The sequence below is a fragment of the Pseudovirgaria hyperparasitica genome, assembly GCF_010093815.1.
Source record: "Pseudovirgaria hyperparasitica strain CBS 121739 unplaced genomic scaffold EJ05scaffold_24, whole genome shotgun sequence".
Lineage (NCBI taxonomy): Eukaryota > Fungi > Ascomycota > Dothideomycetes > Acrospermales > Acrospermaceae > Pseudovirgaria > Pseudovirgaria hyperparasitica.
This window is the reverse complement of record NW_022985572.1, coordinates 65498-89870: the sequence shown is the minus strand read 5'-3', so window position 1 is coordinate 89870 and position 24373 is coordinate 65498. Positions and strand designations below refer to the sequence as shown.

Here is a 24373-nt window from a genome sequence, read left to right as displayed (position 1 = left end):
CTGTGCTGGCTGCCAATCTGCCCACGTCGCCTCCAGACTCCAGACTCCTGAGGGCTACCGATGACATGACTAGCCTATGGATTCCAGGGGCTGTCATGATCTTCTTGCCGCATTGCCGCAAGAAGCGAGCCCCTCGGAATAGGCGGATCCTACTGCACTGTTACTGTGCTGGACACTGCTGGGCTCAGTGGGCTGTATACTGTAGATACTGTATTAGTTTGTAGATAGGCAGGGCAGGGGCAGGCAGGCAGGTACATCCAACCCCCCCAAAAATGCCGCTCAACTGCGCGACAACCCCTCCCTCTCTCCCTCCACCACTTTCACGTCCTCTCCTAGTCCTCCCTCATTGCCTCACCCTTCGCTATCACACTTCTTCGTCACGTCTTCAATCCAATCCAATTGTTGGTCCTAGCATCACACCATCCTGTCTTTCTACTGCAGAAATGGACCGCTGCAATTATACGATCATCATCTCTTCTTTAGCCTGAGGTCCCCGCTGCCCGTCGGTCTCTTCCTGCGCCACGTTCGACGACGTGAAACCAAGACTGTCGATCTTTCTCCTGGCGCATTCCTGTCATTACAGTGTGATCTCTCCTCGTCTCGACCTCGACGTGTCCTCCTTTCGTTGCTGTCCATCCCGAATTGCCCGTATCGTACGCTGACTGTTGCGTCGCTATCCACTTGCGCAATGTCGTTGATGCGCGGAATTCAGTCCGCCGTATTTCACTATCTATCTTGCGCACCGTGTACCCAAGCCGCTCACCGCAAGAAACTCCGGAGAGACGCAAAGCGTGATAAGGCTGAGAGGGAAAAGTTGGAAACAGAGCAGCCAGAGCTCTACTGGCATCCCCATCCTAACGATACAAACGAGCATTGGCGTGAGGAAATAATTCTCGGGCCTGGCCCACCCCCAAGAAGAACAAAAGGCAAAAAGAGCCGCGAAGGGAGCAGAAGAGACCATGTACCAAGTAGGGCAGGCACACAGGGCTCTATAACCAGCCATGGTGGGAGCAGCTTAGATGTCCCCTTGAAGGCCTTCACGATTCCCGATGGCCGTAAGAGTGATGACACTTTGGATGGAGACAACTGGAACCGAAAGAGATATCAACGCGAGGACGAAGAGCTTTGGGGTTTTGAGGATGCGGACGAGATACAATCGCAACACTCGAAACTTGGGGGTTCAATTGCTGCACGCATAAGTAGACCTGGGACCGCCTTCTCTTCCACCGACAGCTACTTTGGTCGAGGTCCACCTGTCAATGACATGCACCCACCTGTCGTCAGCATGCCATCGTCATATGCAAGAGATAACAAGTGGATGCTGCAGCCACCACCGAAAGCCAAAGTCATGAACGGCAAAGTCCGTGCCAATTCTAGAAGTCGCAGCGGTAGTGGTGGTAGTGGTGGTAGCGGCGCCAGCAGTAAAGTTGAGCTGAGCTTACAAAGACAAGTTAGCGAAAAGCGATTGTTCGAGAAGATGCAAAGAGGTGAGACACCTGAGATGCCGACTTGTTCCAGGGGGGGATCCTGCCGAGCGCCCTCGCGCGGACTAACATACGACACAAACACATATACGAATACACTTCCAAAGCCCAGTCGTAAGACGCGTAGAGCCAAGACAGACAGTCTTATGCTTCCCACCAATCATACCGGATCCTCTAGTGAGACAATGGTCCAAACTCTTACTATGGACGCTTCTCCGCAATCGAATCGCCCTACTTCTTCGTCTGGCTTCATTCGCATTTCTACGACCGCTCAAAGACCGAACATTACCGTTACCGAGAGCGATGGTCTCGAGAATGCCACTTCAAAGTCCGTGATTCGGGACGAGAATCATGTCCGTCCAAAGAAATTACAGCATACAAACACTGGCTCTTCCGATTCAAGAAGTCCTGGCATGGGTCGGCGATTACCATTGTTCCTCTCCGATTACTCGCTCAACGCATTTCAAGATCGGTTTACACCAGCATCAAATACTCAAAAACAGTCTTCGAGTTCCACAGAACGATCTCTTGAGCTACTACCCCCTGCACATATCAAATCATCCGCGATATCAGGAGCCCAGTATCCCGATGAAAAGCAGCCCATTCGAGATATTGAATGGGGTGGCAGTGGCTTTGGTGTTAGCAGAGAATGGATAGGAGACATGCAACATGTGCAGAATCGGTGGAGTATGGACATCTAAAGCTACTGCTTGGCGTTGTCTAAAGATCATGTTACACCTGTACATGACCCTTCCTAAATCACGCTGGGAATCTTGTTAAGAGAGTCATCGAACCTCCTAAATTCTTCATACGCCACTACCATCTACCTTACGACTGCCTCGGCCGAGCATGAGACTCAAAAATTCCTACGTCTCATTACTGTCACTTCACTTCGCTATTTACAATCTTATGTATCTCACGCGCACTCAAGAGTTTTTCTCCGCTTGTCCTCATTTTCTTTCTTTCCTCCTTCAATAGCATAGCGAGCATGCGGCAACGGCGTTCAAAGCGGAGCGTGCTGGGTCATTATTTCCTCTGCCCCTTGGCTAGCTAACAGCCTCGTGTGTTCTGTTGTTCTTGTTCATTTTTTCTTTTCTGTTTTGGAATAAATACCGTATTCATATCATCATCACATGGGTTCTGGGCACGGTTTGATATGGTCACAGACCTGTTCTACTACTCTCCCTGCAGGGCAGGAATTTTCTAGGGTAAGAACTAAAACGCCCTACTATTACTTGGTTTGGAGGAGGGTGTTGAACCGGATGAGACGATGGTTTCTCAGAGTGATGATGATGATAATGATGATGCGACTTGTAGGATTGTCTGTCTTGTGTAGTGATAGGACTGCGCATGCTCAAATGAAGATGTTTGATTCTGTATGATTTGTGGCATTGAATGCTCGTATTTGATTGCGTGGCTTTTCGTGTGATGATAGACTCGTAGAACCATTTGATGTCGTGCTGAGACTGTACATGCACAGCATGGTTGTAAATATCACACCATGCACCGGCACGAAATCCAATGGCCCAAGTATACAGTATTCCACTTTAGCATTCTATCCAAATCAGAAACCCAACACACGCATAGCTCCAGTCAAAATTTCCATGCGTAGCCATATATCCACTCAATTCCAATCCTACTATCTGCACAACTTTTTATGAAAATCTCCTCAATCCTCTCAATCCTCCCAAACCGCCACACGCGCCCTCTCCCTCTCCGCCTCCTTCCTCTTCTCCTCCTCGCGCTCCCTAGCCCTCTTTTCGCGTAACACCTTGCGCTCTGCATCGTCGTATGCCTTTTGCTCGGCCGTGCGCACGGGTGCGCGCATGCCCAGGCCTGCGGCAATCATGCGTGAGGCTGTGCTTGTTGTTTTGTCTGGGCGGCGGGTTGGTGGTTGTTGTGCCTGCGGGGTTGTATTGCTGGCGGTGTGAGAAGGGGAGAGGGGGTATTGGTAGGTTGAAGAGGAGAAGGGGGCAGTTGGGAATGAGGAGGAGAAGGAGGATGGTGATGAGGAGGGATGGTTTGGTGAGGAGGGGGTTGGTGGCGGGGCGGATGGAGTGGGTTGGGTGGGTTTTTGGCGCGTTGTTGGGTTTGTGGATGTGGATTTGGATGGTGCTGTGGATGCAGTGGGTGTGGATGGCAGTGAGGAGGAGGAGGAGGAGGCATCGTCGTTGTCGTCGTCGTCGTCGGCCTCGTCTTCCCAGGAGTCTGCCACCAGGGCGGTCTTTTGCGAGGTGGGTTTTGTGGTGATGGAGAGGGCGGAGAGGGAGGTTGTTAGTTCTGTAGGAGATTTTTGGTTAGGAATGTGGATGTATATGAGTGGGAGGGAGGAGTATATTTGGGGGGAATTGGGATGGGAATAGGAGTGGAGATGGAGGTGGAACTCATTACCAGATGGGTGTGGAGTGGACGACGGCATTGTGGGAGGTGGAAGGGATGGCGTTGGAATGGGAGGTTATTCTGTTTGTTGTGAAGGAATAGAGAGGTGTAGTGGTTGATGCTGTGGAGGATGCAGGAGGGTAGAGATACTGCTGAGAGGGAGGAAGTTGTGAGGATCGTATTGCTCACAGCCTGTGGACTAGACTGCACCAGTATTGTTTTCCGACGTCAGCTTTGAGATTGTGGGGTTAAGCTTTCCGCAAGTGGGGCCGTGGTCTTGGCGGTGGTATTGGGGCCTGGATGCCTGGTCTTTTCCATGTCTTGAGCCTCGGAGCCACCAACACAGTATGTCTCGTTATTAGAGTGCCAATTGACCTCTATGTTAGTATAATATTAGTAAGATTATATTCAAAGCGATATACCATCGTCTAGACTAAAGTTCAATAATCTTATAAATTGTTTGTAGCGTGTTTCATGGTTATACTAACAACAACAGCTTGGAAGCCAGGAGCTCTTGCGCATGTGTCAGAACGTTGTGCCTCTGAATGCCGTGGTTTTCGGAGGGGCAGCTAGACATAACAGCCGATTTCCGGCACACGTCATTTCGGCTTTGACAATAATAATTAGTATTCCATGCATTGTGTCCCAGCAGAGGCGGGTATAGTCTTGCATAGCACACGGAACATACTTATTCGCAGTATCGGCAGCCGTCACGGATATCCTTTGCATTCCGAGGTCGGCCTTCTCTTCGAGCAATGCTCTGTGCGCTTATTCCCGTAGCCCTGCCCAACTCTTGGTATTCCCGGCCGAGCTGGAACTACAAGAATGCGTGGCGTCCGGCTTCAATGATGGAAATGATTTCACCATTGCATGTAAAGCTTTCATACCTCTTTAGATTCCTTTTTGTTCCTTTGCCACAGTTTCTGTTGCCTTCCATAGATCCCCTCTCCCGCAATTGAGCTCTCGTTCGTACTATACGTCCTCGAATGCCTTTGTGGTAACCAATCGCAATGTTACTCTTGAGAGCTTCACAAAAGTCCGTCGTGCCCAAGTCTCTGGCACGGCGGAGCTTCTCTGTGACTTATTCACGTGACAACTATGCGGACACGATCAAGAACCTCCAGATTGGCGCCCACACGCGTGTCATGTTTCAGGGATTCACAGGAAAGCAGGCTACCATGAATGCGAAAGCCTCCATCGAGTGGGGGACCAACATTGTGGGTGGTGTGAAACCAAACACTGAAAGTGAACATTTGGGTCTACCCGTGCTACCAAGCGTGAGAGCAGCGAAGGAGAAGCTCAATCCTGATGCCACAGCCATCTACGTGGCCGCTGGACAGGCCGCTCCTGCTATAGAGGAGGCCATCGAGGCCGAAATCCCCCTCATTGTAGCTGTAGCCGAACACATCCCACTTCACGACATTCTGAGAGTAAGCTTGTAGCAGTGTCTGTCTCTCTAGTCGTCTTCTCTAATATACCGTTAAGATATCCTCGATCCTACAAACACAATCCAAATCGAGACTGGTGGGTGCAAATGCTCCTGGAATCATCTCGGCTATTGGTCGATGCCGGATCGGGTTCCAGCCTCTGCCGTGTTTCGCACCTGGTCACGTGGGTATCATCGCGAAGTCTGGCACTTTAAGCTACGAGACAGTCGGTGCTCTCACAAGTGCTGGACTAGGACAGAGCACAGTGATCGGTATGGGTGGAGACATCGTTGCTGGCACCAACTTTGTCGAAGCTTTGACGGCTTTTGAGACTGATCCGGACACGCATGCAATCATAATGTGTGGTGAGATAGGGGGTAGAACCGAAACTGATGCTGCAGAGTGGATCGCAGACTACAAGAAGCGTGTGAAGAATCCTAAGCCCATCGCGGCTGTGATTGGTGGTGTACATGCGAGGCAGGGTACGATCATGGGCCATGCGGGCGCCTTTGCACTACCAGGAGACAAACTAGCGCATGAGAAGGTCGAGATATTGAAGAATGTGGGCGTGCCTGTTGTAGACCATCCTACAAAGCTCGGCAGTCTCATGAAGACTCTCATGAAGCAGAGCGGGCGAGAGCAATACATAGTAAGCATCAGCAACGTGCGATCACGATCCCTTCTGACACCAACAGACCGATAAAGCAACGCCTTCTCAAAAGCGAGGATATCATACTTCACGTATGATTAATAGACTACGCATGACTCCTCCGAGTTCTTCCGTGAATCACACAATACAGCGCCGATCTCTTAACATCTCTGCTCAACAAGCCTCAGACCTCCTCAATAAACAAGGTATCAACACTTCCTCGACCCCTTCCGATTCTGATGCACGCTTCCTCTCCATCACAGTCGATCGTTCTGCTCGCTCCCCGTCAATCCTCGTCTCTCCTTCTACCGATATGTCAACCTTCGAAAAGCGCTCTAAGCGCTTCCCCTACAATTACCACCAGGGACCCTCCAAAACTCTAATCGAAGAAGCCATCGCCCATCTACAGCTCGACGCCGCACCCCCTGCCGCCAAAAGCCAAGCATATAAGCTCATCAAAACCCTGTCTACGATGTACACCGCCACCGAAGCCATCGACCTGACCGTCTCAGTTTCTGTCGACACCCAATCCGACACCCTCAAAATCTTCAACCCGTCCTTCATGTTCGACGACTCCGCCCCCAAGTCTGCGAAGCGCCAACAAGAGATACACGCACTTCGAGACAGAGACGCCGTCGACCCCGCCGAGCTCGAAGCCGAAAAGGACGGCATTGTCTACGTTAAGCTCGGCGCCTCATCCGACCGCACCCACAACATCGGCACGCTCGTCAACGGCGCCGGCCTCGCCATGAACACCGTCGACGCACTGTACAGCCATGGCGGCAAGAGTGCCAACTTCCTCGACACCGGCGGCAAGGCCACCTCCGAGACGGTCAAGCAGTCCTTCAACCTGATCCTGCGCGACGACCGCGTCAAGGTGATCTTTGTCAATATCTTCGGCGGCCTGACGCTGGGCGACATGATTGCTAATGGCATATTGCTTGCGTTCAAAGAGTTGGGATTGCAGGAAAAGGGCATTCCGGTGGTGGTGCGCATCAAGGGGACGAACGAGCAGGAGGGGCAGCGGATAATTGCTGAGAGTGGGTTGAAGTTGGAGGCGTTTGATCGGTTTGATGAGGCTGCAGATCGGGTTGTGGAAATTGCGAATGGATCATAGTAGAGTTGGAAAGATAGCTTTGGTCTCGTGTTTGTAGATGTCCACCTGTATAGGTTGGACACGGTGCTGTGGCGTACCAGTGTTTGTAGATGGTCCCATTGGTCCATGAATATGCATCAATCATGTGAATTTCTCGACCCCCTGGATGTTCATTAGAATATAGTCGAGTAGAGGTGCATAAGAAGCATGTCTAGTAATTACTACTAATATATTATATACATGCATATACTATAGTGAGATTGCCTAGAAAACTACATGTCTTAATAGAAGTATTCTTACTCTCTGATGTTAATAGTGTTCGAATCCCTTAGTATAGATTACAAGTTTACTCTATACTTTTAAAGTGACTAATTACATCTGATTGCATACGCCGAAGTCTAGTTCAGTCTATTTTATCAATATGCATAAGCGTCAGCTCTTAGAAGAATCGTCATCGAACCCTGTATAGTAGTAGTACGTCGCATTGTCTCGTTCCGGAGCATAAGACAAGCTTATGGAACACTTAGAATTTGCGCGAAGAACGGAATGCCACTAAAAACTCTGTGGTATCCGGTTCAATGTAGAAGTGTGTAACGTGGCGCGCAGCTGCTTCTGCACATACACAAAGAGATGTATTATCGTGCCCCTGCTACTCGCTACAGCCTCACGAGAAAAATCTGTGTTGAACGAAATGTGTTGGTTGTATTAGTGAGTGTTGTATGAGTACAGAAGCTGATAAATAAGAGTAGTTCCTCCTTCAACAAAATGAACATCCTGATGGTTACAGGGACTGTATTACAACATACGTATGCGCAGATACCATCTTCATGTCAAGCTTGTCATAAGGATGTCCAAGATTGAGTCGGGGTGGAGTAAGGCTTTCCAAACCCGGCACAGCCTTTGGTTCTGTTCGACCAATCAATGCCGGTGATGGCACGACTTCATCATGATAAATGTTATGTGTCTCCTACACGGAGCCCAACAGGCATGAGTACAGTGCGGCCTGTATTTGCCTCCTTCCTGCGGTTCCGAGACTGGATTATGGCATTATTTATGCAATAAACTGTCGGATATGTGTCTCTTACTTGAATACAAACGCAGTGCGAGCCCTTCACTTTGTCGAACATGGCAGTTTGTGTTCAGAGCCGCCACAGTGTAACGGCACAAATCGGTGCGCCTTCCTCGTGGGTTCGCACAAGATCCATCAGTTGTATGGAGAATCCATCAGGCTGAGCGCTAAACCTTCAGCTTAGAATGGTCAAAGTTCTGCCTACAGATGTGTGGTGCCTTTGTTCACATGACGCCTTCTTATGTACGAACTGTAAATCTGTACTCTTGGTCTGTAGGTAGTAGGCTGCGCCTTGCTACTCAATGTTGTATGAGACAGACAAATGCTATAGACAGTTTGCAGTTGAAGACGCGCTGGTCTGTCCAAGGGGTGCTTGTTAATGCTCGAGTAAAGTTTCATGCTGTAAGAACGGAAGTCATTCACACGGAAGTATTCCCACTTTAGGAAACTATAGCCAGTCAAGATATATGCCTACTTCTATTCTAGCATTTAATCCCCATTGCTAATGTTTTTTTAAGGTGATGTAAGTGGGCCAGCGCCCTATTACACGAATCGCTCCACCGGATCAGAGGAGTGTATGGTACTGGCAAAATATTGACTCAATACCTTGTCGTAACAAGCACGAAAAGTGTGGACGCCTTGTCGCAATTCTCTGGAGAGAGCATTTCGACCTAGCCGACTGCTATATCTGCATGCTGGCTCTGACACCATATCACTGGTCACGGGGGACGATATCCCAGAAGGCGTATGTTATGCTACTTTATCCCATCGATGGGGTCTAAAGGGCTCTCAAATTAGTCTCTCCGGTGTTGAAGTTTCGGACCAGTGGAAGAAGGAACCACCATCACTGAACCAGTTTCCAAAATTCATCGATGCTATCAATACGGTCGGACCGAGACCTTCTGTGCCTCGAGGGAAGACCGAGGAAGCAATAGGCCCTTGCGCAAAAGTCCATGGTATACACCATGGAAGAAGGAAGGATCTCATGTATGATCCTCCTAGCCTTGATTATCAGCCACTGAATAAGCGAGGTTGGTATTTCAGGAGGTATGCTATCTTCACTTCGAATCATCGCATAACCTACCGAGGTTTATTCAGAATCCAGAGATTGCTCGCTCCAAGAATCCTTAACTTTACAAATTCACTATTGCGATGGAAATGTGGTCAGGCCACAGTGATAGAGATGGCTCGTCGGTTTCAGGGGCGTGATAATTACGTACGGGCCGCAAAGACTCGCTTCGACACTTTCATTGAGTTAGGGAGACTTGGTGCTTCGAGCGACGCTAATGCGTCGCGGAACATATCTCTAGAAGGCCTTCGAATTTGGATTACTACAGTTGAGGTTTATATGCGGCTGGATCGCGACCCGGTCACAGGCGAACTCACAGGAACCTTACTCAAGCGAAAGACGAAGTAACAGCTATCTCGGCAATTGCCCGAGAGTTCAGCCCACTGATGGGCTGCGACTATGTCGCAGGCTTGTGGTACAATGAATTATTTTCACAACTTGCATGGTACTATGGGGTGATCAGGTACGAGAATGACGGCCGGAAGGATGCCATTGGGGATGGGATGACCTTTCTGCGACAAGGCTTCCACTATACAAAGGAGTGGCGTGTATCCTCGTGGTCATGGGCATCCTACCAAGGTGAAATCACGTTTCTCAAATTGGATTTCCCAGAGGAGGAACATTTGCAGGATGACCGTGCTCTTGCAGAGATTCTGAAAATAACAATTGTGCCTGAGAACGGATCTGATAAGTTTGGTCCCTTGGCTTCCACATCTATCACGCTACAGGGAGGCCCTTTTGATGTGATATCGCTACCCCCTAGCAAATATGACGGTGGTTTCACACCGGTAATCGACCGGAGGAGGGATCAAAATATTACTTCTACGTCGATGATGATGATGATGATGCACTGATAGAATGTGGATTGAGCCTCTACGAGGACGATGCTTCATTCGTAGTCGAGCCACAATGCCTAGTCACTTTACTTCCTCTCGAGGTAGTAATGGCTCATAAGAGGTCAATGCCACGAATTTAAGCCCTGATGCTCCGTAGAGTCCATGGCTCAGTCTACCGCCGAGAAGGTCTACCGCTGAGTCGGTCTTGCAACGACCAACTGCAAACCAGCCGTAGAAGCAGACTTCATGTGCAAGCACTTGGGCTGTGTTGAGAAAACTAAAGATTGGCGCCGATGGCGTTGAACACATTATCGCGATAGAGATACTCAAGTGATTATCATTGTCTAGCTTTTCTCTTAAGTCTCTCCTCCTGGTATCAACACAAATATTCATACTATCATTGCGTTATAGATATCTTGGACTTTTTAAACAATCAATCGATGTCGGTAAGCTGCCAAAGCTGTATGACACTCACTACATCGGCAGCTCCTACATTAGTTCAACAATAGCGCTAACAGACTCATCTATACCGCCTAGAGATCAACGCGACAATAATCGACTCTATGATGTACTATGCTGTGTACTGCTTTGAGATGAGTGTGACTCCAGGCAAGCCAAGTATTCCGCGGACCACAGACCAAACACAGTACAACACTACACACTGAGTACACTCAGCGACAAAGTAAGGAACTGATTATGAGCTACTGTGTAATGATGACAGCGGGCATACTGAACCGTGCATGACAATTACGCACACACACAACACACGTGCGTATGGTCGCGTGACCATCACCTGAGGCTGCACGCATATTTGGCGCTACCCCGCATTTCCCCGGACTCACTAGAGTTCACTAGAGTTCACTAGAGTCGCTATTCTGGAGGGGACTGTGGGTCGAGTGCGTGTAAGCAAAAGCAAAGGTAGGTCAGCCAGGCATAGCTATGGTTGTAAGAGCTTCATAATCGCTGTCCCGGCCCAATCAAGAGAGATCGGAGTTTAGCCCAGATTCACGAGGCCGGTTGCGTGTATCTGGGGGAAGCTGAGTGAGATTGAGGTGCCTGTCCAAGCTCCAGATCAGGAGGCCATCACGCAACCCCGCTCGCCGCCGCAGCAAGATCAATGACCTTGTCCTCCATTCCATCTTCCACTCACTCTCCTCCTCCTCTTCTTCTTCTCCTTATCCTCCTCTTCCATCCATCAACTTCCAATTAAAGCATCATCTCCAACCCAGCGCCGCAGGCACATAATCCAATCATCATCATCTCCTTTTACAAGCTACTCCCTGTAGCTTGACCAAACATCACTCTACCGCTTCTACCATCATGGCAGCTGAACTCTCCAAAGTCGATTCCGCCACTGGTGAGACTCATGCTCCAGCAAAGCGACGACAGAGCAGCACCGCGGCAGATGTCTTCAACATCAATGATCTAGGTGAGTCAGCTACCGCAGCTCCATCCCGTCGATGCCCTACACCTGATGATCACCTATTCTTGCCGAGAAGGACTCCTAGGTGAGGGGTTCATATTGAGGGGTTCCATACTGACTGCCTTCCGACAGAGAAGGACGGCGTCGAGCTTGCCATTGCACCAGAAACACAAAAGCTTAACTGGTAAGCCGCTCTACTTATACTCGTCCTCTTTAAGATTTGCTTCATTGTCGTCGTTCCAACTACCTTACCTTCTCGTCATTACGCAGGTAGCTTTTTTGCACTGGTATGTCAGCGGTACTAACCTAGGCTAGGAAGCTGAACACATCACCAACGTCGATCGGCGAGCCTGAGGTGCTGAAAAAGCCTCTGGTGATGCCTAAGGTGAAGAAGATCGACCTACATTTTCCACTGGGCCTGGAGGTCACCGCTCGCAACCTCAAAGGTGTTACTATTAAGGATGCACTAGATGCAATCCACAAGCAGTTCAAGAAAAAGGTACGTGATTGTCCATGAACAGTGTTTTTCCTCGCCGACTTCGGCTCTGCACAACAGGTCATACCTTCCATGTCCGTAGCGATTGTCCTGCCATGTATCCTCTAATTCCTCTCTCTTATATCGATACTAACAACGATTTCACAGGCCGACGACGAACTCGACGCACCATATCTCGCTGGCTTCGAGTGGGATAGAGAGGAGTGCTACACGCGCTTCATCGTACATCAGAAGAAGACAGGCGAGGCACCCATGACATCTGGCAAGAAGAAGAACAAGAAGAACGCAGAGGAGGCATAGACTGCCACTGGCCCCTCTCCTCGTCCTTGTTCCCGTCATGCATACGAAGCAACGATTGTGCCGGTCGTGCTATGTATAATACGTGGTCGATAAGGGTGCCGACATTACTGCAATGCGTGCGGGTACGTTCGTATGCGGGCTCGTCTGTCGCGTAGGTATCATCGTGGGAGGAGGCGCATCGCCGGATCGATGGGCTGTATAACAATGAAATTAAACTTATGTTGACCAGGGCCTTACGTCGTGATTGCATACATGTAAGGGCATTAGTTGTTCGCCAACCTCATCCTGATTATTCACTGTCATCCATGGATGTCCTATAGGTGAAGCAGGACGTGACGTTGTCAGTTTTCGCTAGAAAGCCCGTTGGTGGGCACCAGCGAGTGCGCGACCCACTTTTTTGGCTCGTCCATCCCATCTTATCAGTCCAGTGTAGCTACATTTGTACATAGACGTAAGACACCCATACTTTTCACATTCTAGTTGTAGTTCAGACTCCTAATCGCTGCTCCAGGCAACATCTTCTTCATACTGCAGGTATATATGCCGAAGGTCGCTTCCGTATCTCCTTGTCTTCTCCAGTCTAGCATCCGAATCTACGCGTGAGACAGCCACTCTCGATCCTTACATTCACCTACCCCATCTCATAGTCTTCTCCTGATTCACACTTCAAGTGTTCTTTGGCTATCCAGCATGTCGTACCCAGAACTGCATTCGCGTGCACAAATTCCCGTTCAGCCTCCACATCCCATCCCCATCAAATCGTACTGGCACCATCCGCCCTCACCACTTGCTCGCCATCGTTCGACAGAATCACTCCCCAGGACTGCTGATACCGTCATCATTGGGAGTGGCATCACAGGTGCTATGGTTGCCTGGAATCTACTGGAAAAGGGTGTGAAGGATATTGTCATGTTGGAAGCGAGGGATGCTGTCGGTGGGGCGACAGGCAGGAATGGTAAGTCAAAGGTTTCGTATGTCTCATATTTATTGCTTTCTATATGTCATGAGGTTTTCCAATTTCGTCGCTTTCACCCGCACATGTCAGTCGTATATAGAATGTGTTTAAAGACTCTCAAACAATTGTCACTGACCAAAAGTTGTATTCGCTATTCTCTCTTCCGAATTTTGCCCATATGGGTGTACATTGAAGATCTGCTTAAACAGGATCGTGGTGGATGTAAAGATTTCACGTAAACGAGTTCGAATTATACCAATTGGGCTCATATATTTCTACCCTCAAGAGACTTCAGTCCCTTCTTGTCCTCTTTTTTCAGCACCTCTGTATTCGTTCATATAGAGCGCCTCGAACTTATCCGCATGACAGTGCATTGTCCGGGGTGGGAATGGATTCTTTGGTTATTTCAGAAGCTATCATTTTCTAACCCATTCTAGGCGGCCACACTAAGGCAGCATCATATCGTACTTATCCTTCTCATGTTCTTTCGCATTCTCCATCCACAGCCGCAAAGATAGCCCGCCTCGAGCTCGCCAACATCCGCGACACTCATGCCTTTGCATCTACCCACTTGATTGCGTGCACGTCTCGTCCATGCCAAACCACGGATATCATCTATGACCCAGCGACGTACACATCAGGCATCGATGCGATTCATACTCTGCAGTCCAATCTTGGCGCAGCTGATGCTGCTGCCTCATATAAGATCCTAGACGCTGAAAAGACGGTAACCAAATTTCTAGTCGGACCTGAGAAAGCCCCGGGTGGAATTCATGCCCCTGAGAAGGTTGATGGTGCGTTTGCATACGAAGCAGGGTCCATAAATGCATATGCCTTCACTTCTGGCGTATTGAGCCTCTGTATTTCGCGTGGCATGACTCTGTATACCCACACGCCCGTAACTGGTGTTATCGCATCCTGGCCGTCTCCAGCTCAGGATTTCAGATATGCCGTACCTACTGCCCAAGGCACCATAAACGCACGCCGCGTCGTGCTCGCAACAAATGGTTATACGGCAAATTTGTTGCCGAGTCTGCAAAGCATCATCGTACCGTTGCGAGGTCAGATAGCTGCGTTGAAAGTGCCACAGGGCAGCACTCTTCCGACACTGCTGCCTAGTACGTACAGTTTCATGTACGATGGTGGTTATGATTATATGATACCACGGCTCAGCACGAGTAGTAACTCCGACGGGACCGGGAGAGAAGAACAACACATTATCATTGGTGGAGGACTGGGCCGTTTGCCATCTAGTGGAGCGAGCGAGTACGGCACGGTGGATGATAGCGAACTGAACCCGGCGACTTCGGAGTATTTGGCTGATATAGGCAGGGCTTATTTCGGAAAGCACTGGACGGGGTATAGGGGTGGTGGTGATGATGGTGATGGTGATGATAGTGATGGTGATGATAGTGATGGTGATGATAGTGATGGTGATGATGGTGATGGTGATGATGCTGGACAGTCGGTAAAAGGAAGAGACGTCGTAAGAGAGTGGACAGGTATTATGGGGGTCACGCCGGATGATATGCCATTTATCGGAGAAGTCCCCATGCCCCTGGTCTTCGAAGGCGCAGCGCAGAATCAGGTAGGAGAGCGAAGTAGAAATGGATCCTCCGGGTTGTTCATTGCAGCTGGCTTCAATGGACATGGTATGGCACTTGCGCTCAAGTGTGCTGAGGCTCTCGCAGATCTGATGCAAAGCGGCGATGCTGCGATACCACAGTGGTTCCCGAGGGAGTTTCTCATCAGCGACGACAGAATACAGAAGGCGAGAGAGGAGGCTTTTGAGGGAAGGAAATTGGATGTGAGCAACAAGGGACAACCACCGGGCGCATCATAACATGGATATAAAAATCCAGAAAGATAGATCTGCGTAGCGACGACGGCCGACAGAGATAATCAGTCACGGTAGGAGCAATACATAACTGGTCCTTTTCTCGGACTCTTGAAGAATAGGCACGGTCCAATATCAATTCTTGGATTTGGTAACGGATTTAATTTTCAAAAAACCATAACAGGCCAAGTCACTCAGTAGACAAACCTGAACTCCGGATGCGAGTCACCAAGATTCTCCAGCTCCTCTTTCACAAACTCAAACCTGTAGTCTCTCCCTCCGGCATCCCTTTTCCTATTTTCCCTCCTCAGACCTACAATGAATACAGAACTCATCACAGCGGAAAATATTGCAACAGCCAGACACACACCATACCCTACAAGATACCGAGGCCTCTCACTCTCAATAAAGATGTTGCTTGCAATGATACCACCAGCATTTCCAAACCCAAGCAGAAGCCCTGTGCCAAACGATCTCTTGTAGCGCCCTCCCATATTGTTCGTCAGCCACGTCACAACTAGCGGGTGAGCTGTGTAGCCACCGCAGGCAGCGAAGACGATAGCCATATACTGCACCCCCAGCGACGTGCTCTGAGCTAATAGAATGGCAAACCCGATCACAGAGAACATGAGCCCTCCCATGATATATGCGTAGCGATGTCGAGTTTTGTCAGAGCAGAACGCAACAATAATGCACACTGTACATGCTGCGACATAGATTGGAATTGAGAGGACTTGTGCTCTCGTCTGGTGGTATCCCATGCTGTTTAGTATGGTAGGTATGAAGATGGCGAGAGAGTAGTTGTTGCTTGAGAACGGAATGTACATGCAAATGCTAAAGTTGTTAGAATAGGTAACGTGATGAGATGGCATCGACTTACGCGACTGGAATCTTCCAATCTGTGAATATGCGCTTGACAGCCTTTTTATCAAGACGCTCCATTCCAGCGCCCTTGTTATCCTGAGCTAGTCGCGCAGCGAGCAAAGCTTTTTCCTCGGCGGAGAGAAAACGGTTCTGTTGCGGCCAGTCGGCGACGAAATATTTGGCAACGAAAGCGGTAACCACCGTTATAAGTCCTTCTACAATGAAGATCCTATGTTGTTCAATTAGCGTTTGATCAGGATGTGACGTCGAAGAACGTGCCAGCGCCATCCTTCGAGACCTGCACGACCATCTAATTGCGTGAGGCCATACGCAAGAAGCCCTCCGAAGGCACCCGCAAACACGCTCGCGGCAAAGAACGTGTTGAAACGGATCGAGAGTTCGTGCCGTTTGTAGTACATCGACATCAGATACGCCGCGCCTAACCTGTATGTTAGTCGTGCCTCCGTCTTAGAATTGACGAACCTACCAGGCATAAAACCTGCATCAAATAGGCCGAGAAAGATTCTGCATGCGATGAGGCCAGAGTAGTTCTGGACTATACCTGTCAAGACCGTCACCGTCCCTGGGTTATCTGTTAGTCGAGTGTGGTCATGAGGGTAGTGGACCACTGCTTTACCCCAGAGGAAGGCCAGTAGAGCCATCCAAGTTGAAGGTGCAACATACTTCATAACGATGTTGCTTGGAAGCTCGAAGATGCAATATGTGACGAAGAATACGCATGTAGCGACATTATAGTCATTCCCAGACACTGGTCTTTTGTCAGTGAACACAGTTCGTGATTTGAGGCCGACTTACTGCCCAGACTAGCCTCCAGCCCTGCGATACGTGCATTGCCTAGTCATCATCAATTGCGACGTTTTGTCAGGAGACTGGTAAGCTCACCAAGATTGATGCGATCGAGGAAGGTAAGTACGTAGAGCCAACAGAGAATAGGTAGCACTGTGTAGTCCAATTTTCGTAATAGCTTTTTCTCCGCTTCCGGATCAATTTCAGTGTTCACGTTTGAGCCACCTTCTTCTACCTCTTTGTCATTTTGACTGCTTATCTCGCTGGATGTGGTTGAATCATGCTGTGGATCCATGATGAGCAAGTGCGACTGAATCCAGAGCGCAAACTACGTAAGGGTAATATAAGAGCAATGAAGTCAGTTCTTATATATTCAGGCTAAGTCGAAATTGGACGGTCAAGCTGCTATTTATACATAACATCCATTTCGCCACGCTTCTACCAAAGCTGGTGACACGTGTGCTAACATACCCGACAGGAGGACCTGTACGTTATCAGAATTTAGAGAAACACTGACAAACCCACCCAGCCTCCTACGTTGACATAATCGCAAGGGGAACCATCGGAACCTTGCGACAGCGATCATATAGTGTTGGTAACGTTGGCTTACAGCCATGGCGGAACAAAGTACTCGGCTCTTTGAAGGCGTAGCTGCGGTTCTTGAATGTGGAGTTAGACCCCATCAACTGGGGTCCCGGGTCTCTCTTTGAAGAGGTGTGCATCTTCTACGCCTCATGAATCCACTTATTTGACGTTGTAATAGCTCAAGTAGTGAATCAAACTAAGGTGGTGTGCAATACATCCAGATTCCTGGTTCATGGCTTGCAAGTACACACGTCTCATCTTGACCTCCGTTCGTCATATAGTTGAACTCTACAGACGCAACCGGGAGAGCATCAGTAGAGCCATCGTCCATGCAGTGCAGTGCGGGGAACTTGTCGACATCTGCATACAAGTATTGAGATATGCCACGTATAAGATCCACTTTGGTGACTCCTTGGTTATTTTTGAGTACGATGTCGTCGCCACATATGGGTAAGCAACAGGGACAACTATTAAGACTATCCTCGTCTTGTTTAAAGACCCATATCCTGAACGTCTTCGCTGCCGGGTTCGTGAGTTGGTCTGGTATGGCTTCGTTGGACGCTATCAGGTTCTCAACGTCTTTCATAACGGCCTGCCAGTATTCCTGGAATAACTTTCGGACGCCGGGAACAATCTTGTCTTGGAGCTTTGGTTGGTGAGCACCAGCTTCGTTCATCCGCTCCTTCAGCTCTGCAAGCAAAGGCTCAAATTGTACGACGAATGAACCTCCGTCATCTTCGTCGTCGTTATCATCAGCATCATCATTATCGTCATCATTGTCATCATCACCTGCATCATGATCGTTACCAGGCGTCCCGCCCATAGCTTCAGCCTCATTGTTCTGTTCTCCGTTCACGGGACGGTCGTCGTCAGTGCTTGCAATAATATTGGAACCTTCCTTCGAGTCCGCCATGATACCTTCCAATGCGGCTCGGGGAGGTGCGACTCGAGCCTCAGGTACAGTGGAATGGAACAGCTTCGTGAATGCAGATGAAGCACACGATTGAACTCGCTAATTTTGGCGTCGTACAAACCCGATCGAAAAGGCAGTCCCAATGTGGTCAGAGTAGGACTTCAGAAGGAAGTGGAATGGGCAAATACTAGCAAAGCTGCGTTCGCCGATTAATTCAATGTTTATATACGTTTGAAAACACGGTCACAGGCAACGACAGTCGCGCGGATTATGACTCGATCTATGAACGGTGTACGAATTGGGAGGAAGTGCGTTGTTGCCTGGGGCATGCCATGTTACTCGGCCGCAATTACGGAGCTGACAAATTGTTTACCTGACATCATGCTCGTGGGCGGAGCGTTGTCCGTGAGGTGCGCCGTGCACCTAACAAGTCAAGGTGAGCGGCGACCTGACACTTCAAACTTCCATTTCAACATCTGTCTTCGTCTGGGTCTGTTGAACTATACTGACCAGACACTACACGCAGTATCCTCAGCTGCTCTGCTCATACCCTCCTTCACTTCATATTGTACAGTGTGAACGATACATATCTATACCTTCATTGCAACACTGCCCCCGCTCGTCACTATAAACCCCCACCAACGCTCCCTGCGACTACCTTTCACCACGACGGTGAGGTCTGGTCATCATAGCCAAACTGGGGAAAAGAAGGATCACTAACGAGGACCTTGCTAGTCCGAACAAGCGAACTATGACAGTGAGTCCATTCACCAACGGCTCGCTCTTCTGCGAATCACTTCTTAAGCTGTCGCTCGCCGCTTCTGCCCACAAATCGCAATTCCTCCCACACACACACATTCGCGTCTAACATACTGGACTCAATACAGGATATAAAGATGCAGGTGGACAGTCCAGCGGCTGTTGCCGAGCAGATACGCTCTACCGATGGAGAAATTGACGAGTCCCTCTACAGTAGACAGCTCTATGTTCTGGGCCACGAGGCTATGAAACGTATGGGCTTGTCCAATGTGCTCATCGTTGGTCTCAGAGGTCTGGGTGTTGAGATCGCCAAGAACATCGCACTAGCTGGTGTCAAGTCTCTTACTCTTTACGACCCTCGCCCTGCTACTTTGGCTGACCTTTCTTCCCAATTCTTTCTCCGCCCCGAAGACGTTGGAAATCCCCGCGCCTCCGTCACGGTACCGCGCGTTGCAGAGCTCAATCCTTATACTCCAGTACAGGAACACCAATCAGCGGATCTGCTGGATGATTTGGGCTCGTTGAAGCAATATCAGGTGGTTGTTCTGACAGACACTCCGCTCAGGGACCAGTTGACCATATCCGATTTCTGTCATGCCAATGGTATATATATTGTAATAGCTGACACCTTCGGTCTGTTCGGGTCGATCTTCACAGATTTTGGGAAGAATTTTACCTGCGGCGATCCCACTGGTGAGAATCCTCAGAGTGGTATCGTTGCATGGATTGGTACGGATGGCCTCGTCTCCGTGTCGGATGAGACTAGACATGGTCTAGAAGACGGTGATTTTGTTACTTTCTCGGAGATAGACGGCATGGAGGGTCTTAATAACTCTGCGCCTCGCAAGATCACTGTGTCGGGTCCTTACACCTTCTCGATTGGCGATGTATCCGGATTAGGACAGTACACGCGGGGTGGTTTGTTTCAACAAGTCACGATGCCGAAATTCATTGACTTTGAGCCACTCCGAAAGCAGCTCCGCAGACCAGAGATCATCATTTCCGATTTTGCAAAATTTGATCGACCAGCTCAGCTACATGTAGGATTCCAAGCACTGCACGCGTTTGCTGAAAGTCGTGGCGGGTCCTACCCCCGGCCGCATAACGATGCTGATGCCGCTGAGGTTTTCAAGATTGCTTCGGGCCTGGCCAAAGAGGGTGAAGAACTTATCGAATTGGACGAGAAGCTCATCAGAGAGCTGAGCTACCAGGCACAGGGAGATCTGAGCCCGATAGCGGCTTTCTTTGGTGGTCTCGCAGCTCAAGAGGTACTGAAATCCGTTTCAGGGAAGTTCCATCCTGTCAAGCAATGGGTATACTTCGATTCCTTGGAGTCACTCCCTACATCAGTCCAACGATCCGAATCTCTTTGCGCGCCCCAGGGTAGTCGCTACGACGGTCAAATCGCTGTCTTTGGGACCGAATATCAACAAAAACTTGCCAACGTCAAAGAGTTCCTCGTCGGCGCTGGTGCCATTGGCTGTGAGATGTTGAAGAATTGGGCCATGATGGGTCTTGCGTCCGGCAATGGCCATATTTTTGTTACGGACAATGATCAAATTGAAAGAAGCAATCTCAATCGTCAATTCCTATTTCGAGCCAATGATGTTGGAAAGGAAAAAAGCACTTGCGCTACGGAGGCTGTACAAGTCATGAATCCCGACCTGAAGGGTAAAATGACGGCACTCAATGATCCCGTCGGTTCAGGCACTGAGAAAATATTCCACGAGGCATTTTGGGATTCACTAGATGCCGTAACAAACGCTCTCGACAATATAGAGGCCAGAACATACGTCGACCAAAAATGTGTCTTCCATTACAAACCTCTTGTTGACAGCGGAACGCTTGGAACCAAGGGCAACACGCAGGTCGTGCTTCCAAACCTTACCCAGACTTACAGCAGCTCTCAAGACCCTCCGGAGAAGACCTTTCCAATGTGTACACTTAAATCATTCCCGCACCGTATTGAACACACTATTGCTTGGGCCAAGGAGATGTTTCACACGTACTTTACTGGCCCAGCTGAAATGGTTAATCTCTATCTCACTATGCCGAATTACCTGAACAGTAAGACATTTCGGGAGAATGGTAACCAAACCCAGGTACTGGAGACGCTACGGGATTTCTTGGTTACAGAGAAGCCTCTCACTTTCGACGATTGCATCGCCTGGGCACGATATCAATTTGAGAAGCATTTCAACAATGGAATCTCGCAGCTACTCCATAACTTCCCCAAGGACTCGAGGACATCCAAGGGTGAGTTGTTTTGGACCGGCTCGAAACGGGCTCCAGATCCGCTTAAATTTGATGCAAACAATGCCACACATTTCGCCTTCGTTGAATCTGCCGCTAACTTGCACGCCTTCAACTACAACATCAATTCGAGAGGTGTTGCTAAGGACCACTATATGAAGATACTGGATAATTTGATCATTCCGGACTTCAAGCCTGACCCGGGTGTTAAGATTCAAGCGAGCGACAAGGATCCCGATCCCAACGCTCGCAATTCAGATTTGGACCAGGATGATCTGTCTGTACTGGCAAACTCGGTACCTCCTCCAAAATCTCTGGCTGGATTTCAACTTGAACCAGTCGTGTTCGAGAAAGACGATGATACCAATTATCATATTGACTTTATCGCTGCCGCTGCAAATCTCCGCGCGGAGAACTACAATATCACGCAAGCTAAACGTCACCAAATAAAACTCATTGCTGGAAAGATTATTCCCGCAATTGCAACAACGACAGCCCTTGTGACTGGTCTCGCCAACTTGGAAATCTACAAGATCATTGATGGCAAGACCGACATTGAGCAGTACAAGAATGGATTTGTAAATCTTGCGCTACCCTTTTTCGGATTCAGCGAGCCGATGCCAAGTCAAAAGTATACATATATCGTTCGAAATGAACAAAAGAAGGACAAAGTCGAATTTGTCCACACATTCGATAGATTTTGGGGTCGCTTCGAAGTCAAAAACATGACGCTAAGACAATTCTTAGATTTGTTCGAAGATAAGACAGGCATGACAATCTCAATGATGACCTCGGGCCGTAGCCTCCTCTACTTCGATATAAGAAAAGATGCCGCCGATATTATGGATTTGACGTTAGTACTTTCTAGCAATATAAAGTAAGCAGTAGCTGATGCATTTACAGGTTGCTTAAGCTGGTTGAAAAGGGGACCAAGGAAAAAGTACCCGACCACCAAAAGAATGTCATTATCGATGCACTCCCAAATGCGCCACGGCAGGTACCGCAGGTACCAAAACCGCCTCATACAGAACTGCCTGAGCGCGCTCCTCGATTCAACCCGTTTCTACTTGAAACAGTAGAGGAAAGCTCAGGGGAGCCTCCAGATGATTTCGACATTCCTTATGTAATGGTCAAAGTTACCGAAGACGCCGTGCCCGTGTCCAAAAAAATTGTGAAACGACTCATGCTAGAACCCGAACAAGAAAAAAAGCAGCCGAATGAGTCGAAGGAGCCGCGATACTTGACGGTGCAGGATCAAGAGATCGATGTCTTTTCCGACGACGCTTTCCGATATCGTTAGAAGACGTGCCGACGACACTATGAGAGGTAGCGATGGTGAGCTTGGAGCCCGGGGGTAGCTTTGACAGGAGGACTAGCAAGCTTAAACAGTTCTAGAATAGACATGAATACTTGTGATTATGGTAAAACCTGACTAAACATGATTATGCGGATAATTCCGAGAAGATATCCATCGGCTATATGTCGGACATAATTCCCCTCTCATTCAAACATTGTGGCGGAAGTCCCCCCTCAGATTAAAATGTGCTAGACACCTACAGCATCAGTCCATTCCAATAAATACTCCCGTCATGGCTCCATCGCTCGAAGAGCCGGCGCAAGACAATATCGCCGGTCCTCTTAAGGCGGTACCGAAGCTTGTCGCGCCCGAACCAGGTACGCAACAAATAAGAATACCATAGCCTACTCTTCTGACCGATGATCCGTAGAGCACTGCCCCGGTCCAGAATCCGAACAAGCCGGTCAAGGCGAAGCCTGCGCCGGTTGCCCTAATCAACAAATATGCGCGTCTGCACCGAAAGGCCCGGACCCAGACATTCCCATCATAACCGCCCGCCTGGCAGGCGTACAGCACAAAGTCCTCATTCTCAGTGGAAAAGGCGGCGTCGGCAAATCGACCTTTTCAACGATGCTCGCACACGGCTTTGCCATAGACCAAGACACGCAAGTAGGGCTCATGGATGCCGACATCACAGGACCTTCTATCCCGAAGATGATGGGTGTCGAAGACGAAACTATACACGTCAGTAGTGATGGCTGGAGTCCTGTGTGGGTCGCAGACAACCTGGGGGTGATGAGTGTGCAATTCATGCTGCCTAACCGCGACGATGCAGTGATTTGGCGCGGACCGAAGAAGAATGGGCTGATCAAACAATTTTTGAAAGACGTGGACTGGGGCGAGCTGGACTATCTCATTGTGGACACGCCGCCAGGAACTTCGGATGAACACCTGAGTGTAAATAGCTTTCTGAAAGAGGCGGGTGTGGATGGCGCGGTTCTGGTGACAACGCCGCAAGAGGTCAGTCTGCTGGACGTGAGGAAAGAGGTGGATTTTTGTAGGAAGGCTGGGATACGGATACTGGGCATTGTGGAAAACATGAGCGGGTTTGTTTGTCCGGGCTGTAAGCATGAGAGCCAAATATTCAGAGCCACGACGGGCGGGGCAAGGAAGTTGGCCGAGAAAGAGGGTATTCCCTTCCTTGGAGCGGTGCCACTGGATCCTAGGATTGGCATGGCCTGCGACTATGGGGAAAGCTTTCTGGACAGTTTTCCTGACAGTCCAGCTTGCAAGGCATTGAATAGCGTTGTGCAGAATGTGGTGCAGGAGATATCAAGACGATGAGGCCTAGTTTTGTACAACTCGGGAATTTTGGGACGAGAACGCATGTCACTGGTGTTTTGTTGGGAGATGCCTTGTGGGTATCTATAGCATTTGCGGAGTACAAGGACGGCATTAGGAAGAGTATGGTTCTATCTACTACTATACGTATATGGCAATGGAGTTCTATTAGGCGCCCCCAGAATGAGGACTACGACATACACACCCCTTGTACGCATACACGGCATATCACAGTCCGCAATGTTCCCCGTGCTTTTTCGTGGGACATCTTGGCATATAGGAAAGCAAGCTTTTAGTGCAGCTAGGCATGATTTCTTGATGTTTTAGTGTGATGAAGGCCACAACAGGAATATGCCGACGACGAGCGCGCTGACGTTATGGGTTCACAACACATATACAGACTTTCCTTGATGGCATATATACACTCGGGGATAGATCTGCTCTGAATCTGGATCTGAATCTAGATCTGGATCTGGATCTGGCTCTGCATCTTACCTAGATCTGGATAGAGACGTCATGCACTTTCATTCCAAT

The 24373-nt window shown here is 49.2% G+C and overlaps 10 protein-coding genes across 10 annotated transcripts; 7 read left to right on the top strand and 3 right to left on the bottom strand.

The window, feature by feature from the left end:
• The first annotated feature begins 588 nt into the window (after nt 1-588).
• EJ05DRAFT_230013 (uncharacterized protein) lies at nt 589-2401 on the top strand. Its single transcript, XM_033739965.1, has one exon. It carries the CDS (start codon nt 689-691, stop codon nt 2183-2185), a length of 1497 nt encoding a protein of 498 aa, XP_033595458.1. The 5' UTR covers nt 589-688; the 3' UTR covers nt 2186-2401.
• A 458-nt stretch (nt 2402-2859) lies between these two features.
• EJ05DRAFT_480721 (uncharacterized protein) lies at nt 2860-3939 on the bottom strand. Its single transcript, XM_033744916.1, has one exon. The coding sequence runs from the start codon at nt 3901-3903 to the stop codon at nt 3163-3165; it is 741 nt and encodes a 246-aa protein (XP_033595457.1). The 5' UTR covers nt 3904-3939; the 3' UTR covers nt 2860-3162.
• A 637-nt stretch (nt 3940-4576) lies between these two features.
• On the top strand, nt 4577-7278 carry EJ05DRAFT_542212 (succinyl-CoA ligase-like protein subunit alpha). The gene is made up of 3 exons (XM_033749710.1): nt 4577-5293; nt 5349-5939; nt 5986-7278. The coding sequence occupies exons 1-3, from the start codon at nt 4874-4876 to the stop codon at nt 7054-7056; spliced, it is 2082 nt and encodes a 693-aa protein (XP_033595456.1). The 5' UTR covers nt 4577-4873; the 3' UTR covers nt 7057-7278.
• Nucleotides 7279-9559: 2281 nt separating this feature from the next.
• On the top strand, nt 9560-10027 carry EJ05DRAFT_505420 (uncharacterized protein; the record flags this gene model as incomplete). Its single annotated transcript, XM_033747704.1, has 1 exon — nt 9560-10027. One exon carries the CDS (start codon nt 9560-9562, stop codon nt 10025-10027), a length of 468 nt encoding a protein of 155 aa, XP_033595455.1.
• Nucleotides 10028-11329: 1302 nt separating this feature from the next.
• On the top strand, nt 11330-12228 carry EJ05DRAFT_505419 (uncharacterized protein; the record flags this gene model as incomplete). Its single annotated transcript, XM_033747703.1, has 4 exons — nt 11330-11438; nt 11565-11616; nt 11748-11931; nt 12076-12228. 4 exons carry the CDS (start codon nt 11330-11332, stop codon nt 12226-12228), a joined length of 498 nt encoding a protein of 165 aa, XP_033595454.1.
• A 705-nt stretch (nt 12229-12933) lies between these two features.
• Nucleotides 12934-14954, top strand: EJ05DRAFT_417163 (FAD dependent oxidoreductase-like protein; the record flags this gene model as incomplete). Its single annotated transcript, XM_033741441.1, has 3 exons — nt 12934-13183; nt 13621-14571; nt 14665-14954. Coding segments are annotated over 3 exons (1491 nt in total), but the record flags the coding sequence as incomplete, so codon positions are not given.
• Nucleotides 14955-15120: 166 nt separating this feature from the next.
• EJ05DRAFT_229294 (MFS transporter) lies at nt 15121-17247 on the bottom strand. The gene is made up of 7 exons (XM_033739961.1): nt 16788-17247; nt 16701-16739; nt 16522-16653; nt 16372-16467; nt 16164-16323; nt 15901-16113; nt 15121-15854 (listed from the first exon to the last, which is right to left on the bottom strand). The coding sequence occupies exons 1-7, from the start codon at nt 16984-16986 to the stop codon at nt 15215-15217; spliced, it is 1479 nt and encodes a 492-aa protein (XP_033595452.1). The 5' UTR covers nt 16987-17247; the 3' UTR covers nt 15121-15214.
• EJ05DRAFT_229168 (uncharacterized protein) lies at nt 17230-18594 on the bottom strand. The gene has a single exon (XM_033739960.1). The coding sequence runs from the start codon at nt 18187-18189 to the stop codon at nt 17473-17475; it is 717 nt and encodes a 238-aa protein (XP_033595451.1). The 5' UTR covers nt 18190-18594; the 3' UTR covers nt 17230-17472.
• Nucleotides 18595-18611: 17 nt separating this feature from the next.
• EJ05DRAFT_480712 (ubiquitin-activating enzyme E1) lies at nt 18612-22788 on the top strand. The gene is made up of 3 exons (XM_033744915.1): nt 18612-18946; nt 19077-22054; nt 22105-22788. Exons 2-3 carry the CDS (start codon nt 19086-19088, stop codon nt 22499-22501), a joined length of 3366 nt encoding a protein of 1121 aa, XP_033595450.1. The 5' UTR covers nt 18612-18946; nt 19077-19085; the 3' UTR covers nt 22502-22788.
• On the top strand, nt 22709-24101 carry EJ05DRAFT_480711 (cytosolic Fe-S cluster assembly factor NBP35). The gene is made up of 2 exons (XM_033744914.1): nt 22709-22875; nt 22929-24101. Exons 1-2 carry the CDS (start codon nt 22791-22793, stop codon nt 23840-23842), a joined length of 999 nt encoding a protein of 332 aa, XP_033595449.1. The 5' UTR covers nt 22709-22790; the 3' UTR covers nt 23843-24101.
• The last annotated feature ends 272 nt before the right edge of the window (nt 24102-24373 follow it).

What these genes read in the sequence shown, in the direction of transcription:
- EJ05DRAFT_480711 (XM_033744914.1), top strand. Translation starts at nt 22,791, where the DNA reads ATGGCTCCATCGCTCGAAGAGCCGGCGCAAGACAATATCGCCGGTCCT. An exon ending in GCTTGTCGCGCCCGAACCAG is followed by an intron (nt 22,876 to 22,928) that starts GTACGCAACAAA and finishes GATGATCCGTAG; the next exon opens with AGCACTGCCCCGGTCCAGAA.
- EJ05DRAFT_480721 (XM_033744916.1), bottom strand. Translation starts at nt 3,903, where the DNA reads ATGCCGTCGTCCACTCCACACCCATCTGGTAATGAGTTCCACCTCCAT.
- EJ05DRAFT_230013 (XM_033739965.1), top strand. Translation starts at nt 689, where the DNA reads ATGTCGTTGATGCGCGGAATTCAGTCCGCCGTATTTCACTATCTATCT.
- EJ05DRAFT_229168 (XM_033739960.1), bottom strand. Translation starts at nt 18,189, where the DNA reads ATGGCGGACTCGAAGGAAGGTTCCAATATTATTGCAAGCACTGACGAC.
- EJ05DRAFT_229294 (XM_033739961.1), bottom strand. Translation starts at nt 16,986, where the DNA reads ATGGATCCACAGCATGATTCAACCACATCCAGCGAGATAAGCAGTCAA. An exon ending in CCTCGATCGCATCAATCTTG is followed by an intron (nt 16,740 to 16,787) that starts GTGAGCTTACCA and finishes GATGATGACTAG; the next exon opens with GCAATGCACGTATCGCAGGG. An exon ending in TCTACTGGCCTTCCTCTGGG is followed by an intron (nt 16,468 to 16,521) that starts GTAAAGCAGTGG and finishes CAGATAACCCAG; the next exon opens with GGACGGTGACGGTCTTGACA.
- EJ05DRAFT_542212 (XM_033749710.1), top strand. Translation starts at nt 4,874, where the DNA reads ATGTTACTCTTGAGAGCTTCACAAAAGTCCGTCGTGCCCAAGTCTCTG. An exon ending in CACTTCACGACATTCTGAGA is followed by an intron (nt 5,294 to 5,348) that starts GTAAGCTTGTAG and finishes TATACCGTTAAG; the next exon opens with ATATCCTCGATCCTACAAAC. An exon ending in GCGGGCGAGAGCAATACATA is followed by an intron (nt 5,940 to 5,985) that starts GTAAGCATCAGC and finishes TGACACCAACAG; the next exon opens with ACCGATAAAGCAACGCCTTC.
- EJ05DRAFT_480712 (XM_033744915.1), top strand. Translation starts at nt 19,086, where the DNA reads ATGCAGGTGGACAGTCCAGCGGCTGTTGCCGAGCAGATACGCTCTACC. An exon ending in GCCGATATTATGGATTTGAC is followed by an intron (nt 22,055 to 22,104) that starts GTTAGTACTTTC and finishes ATGCATTTACAG; the next exon opens with GTTGCTTAAGCTGGTTGAAA.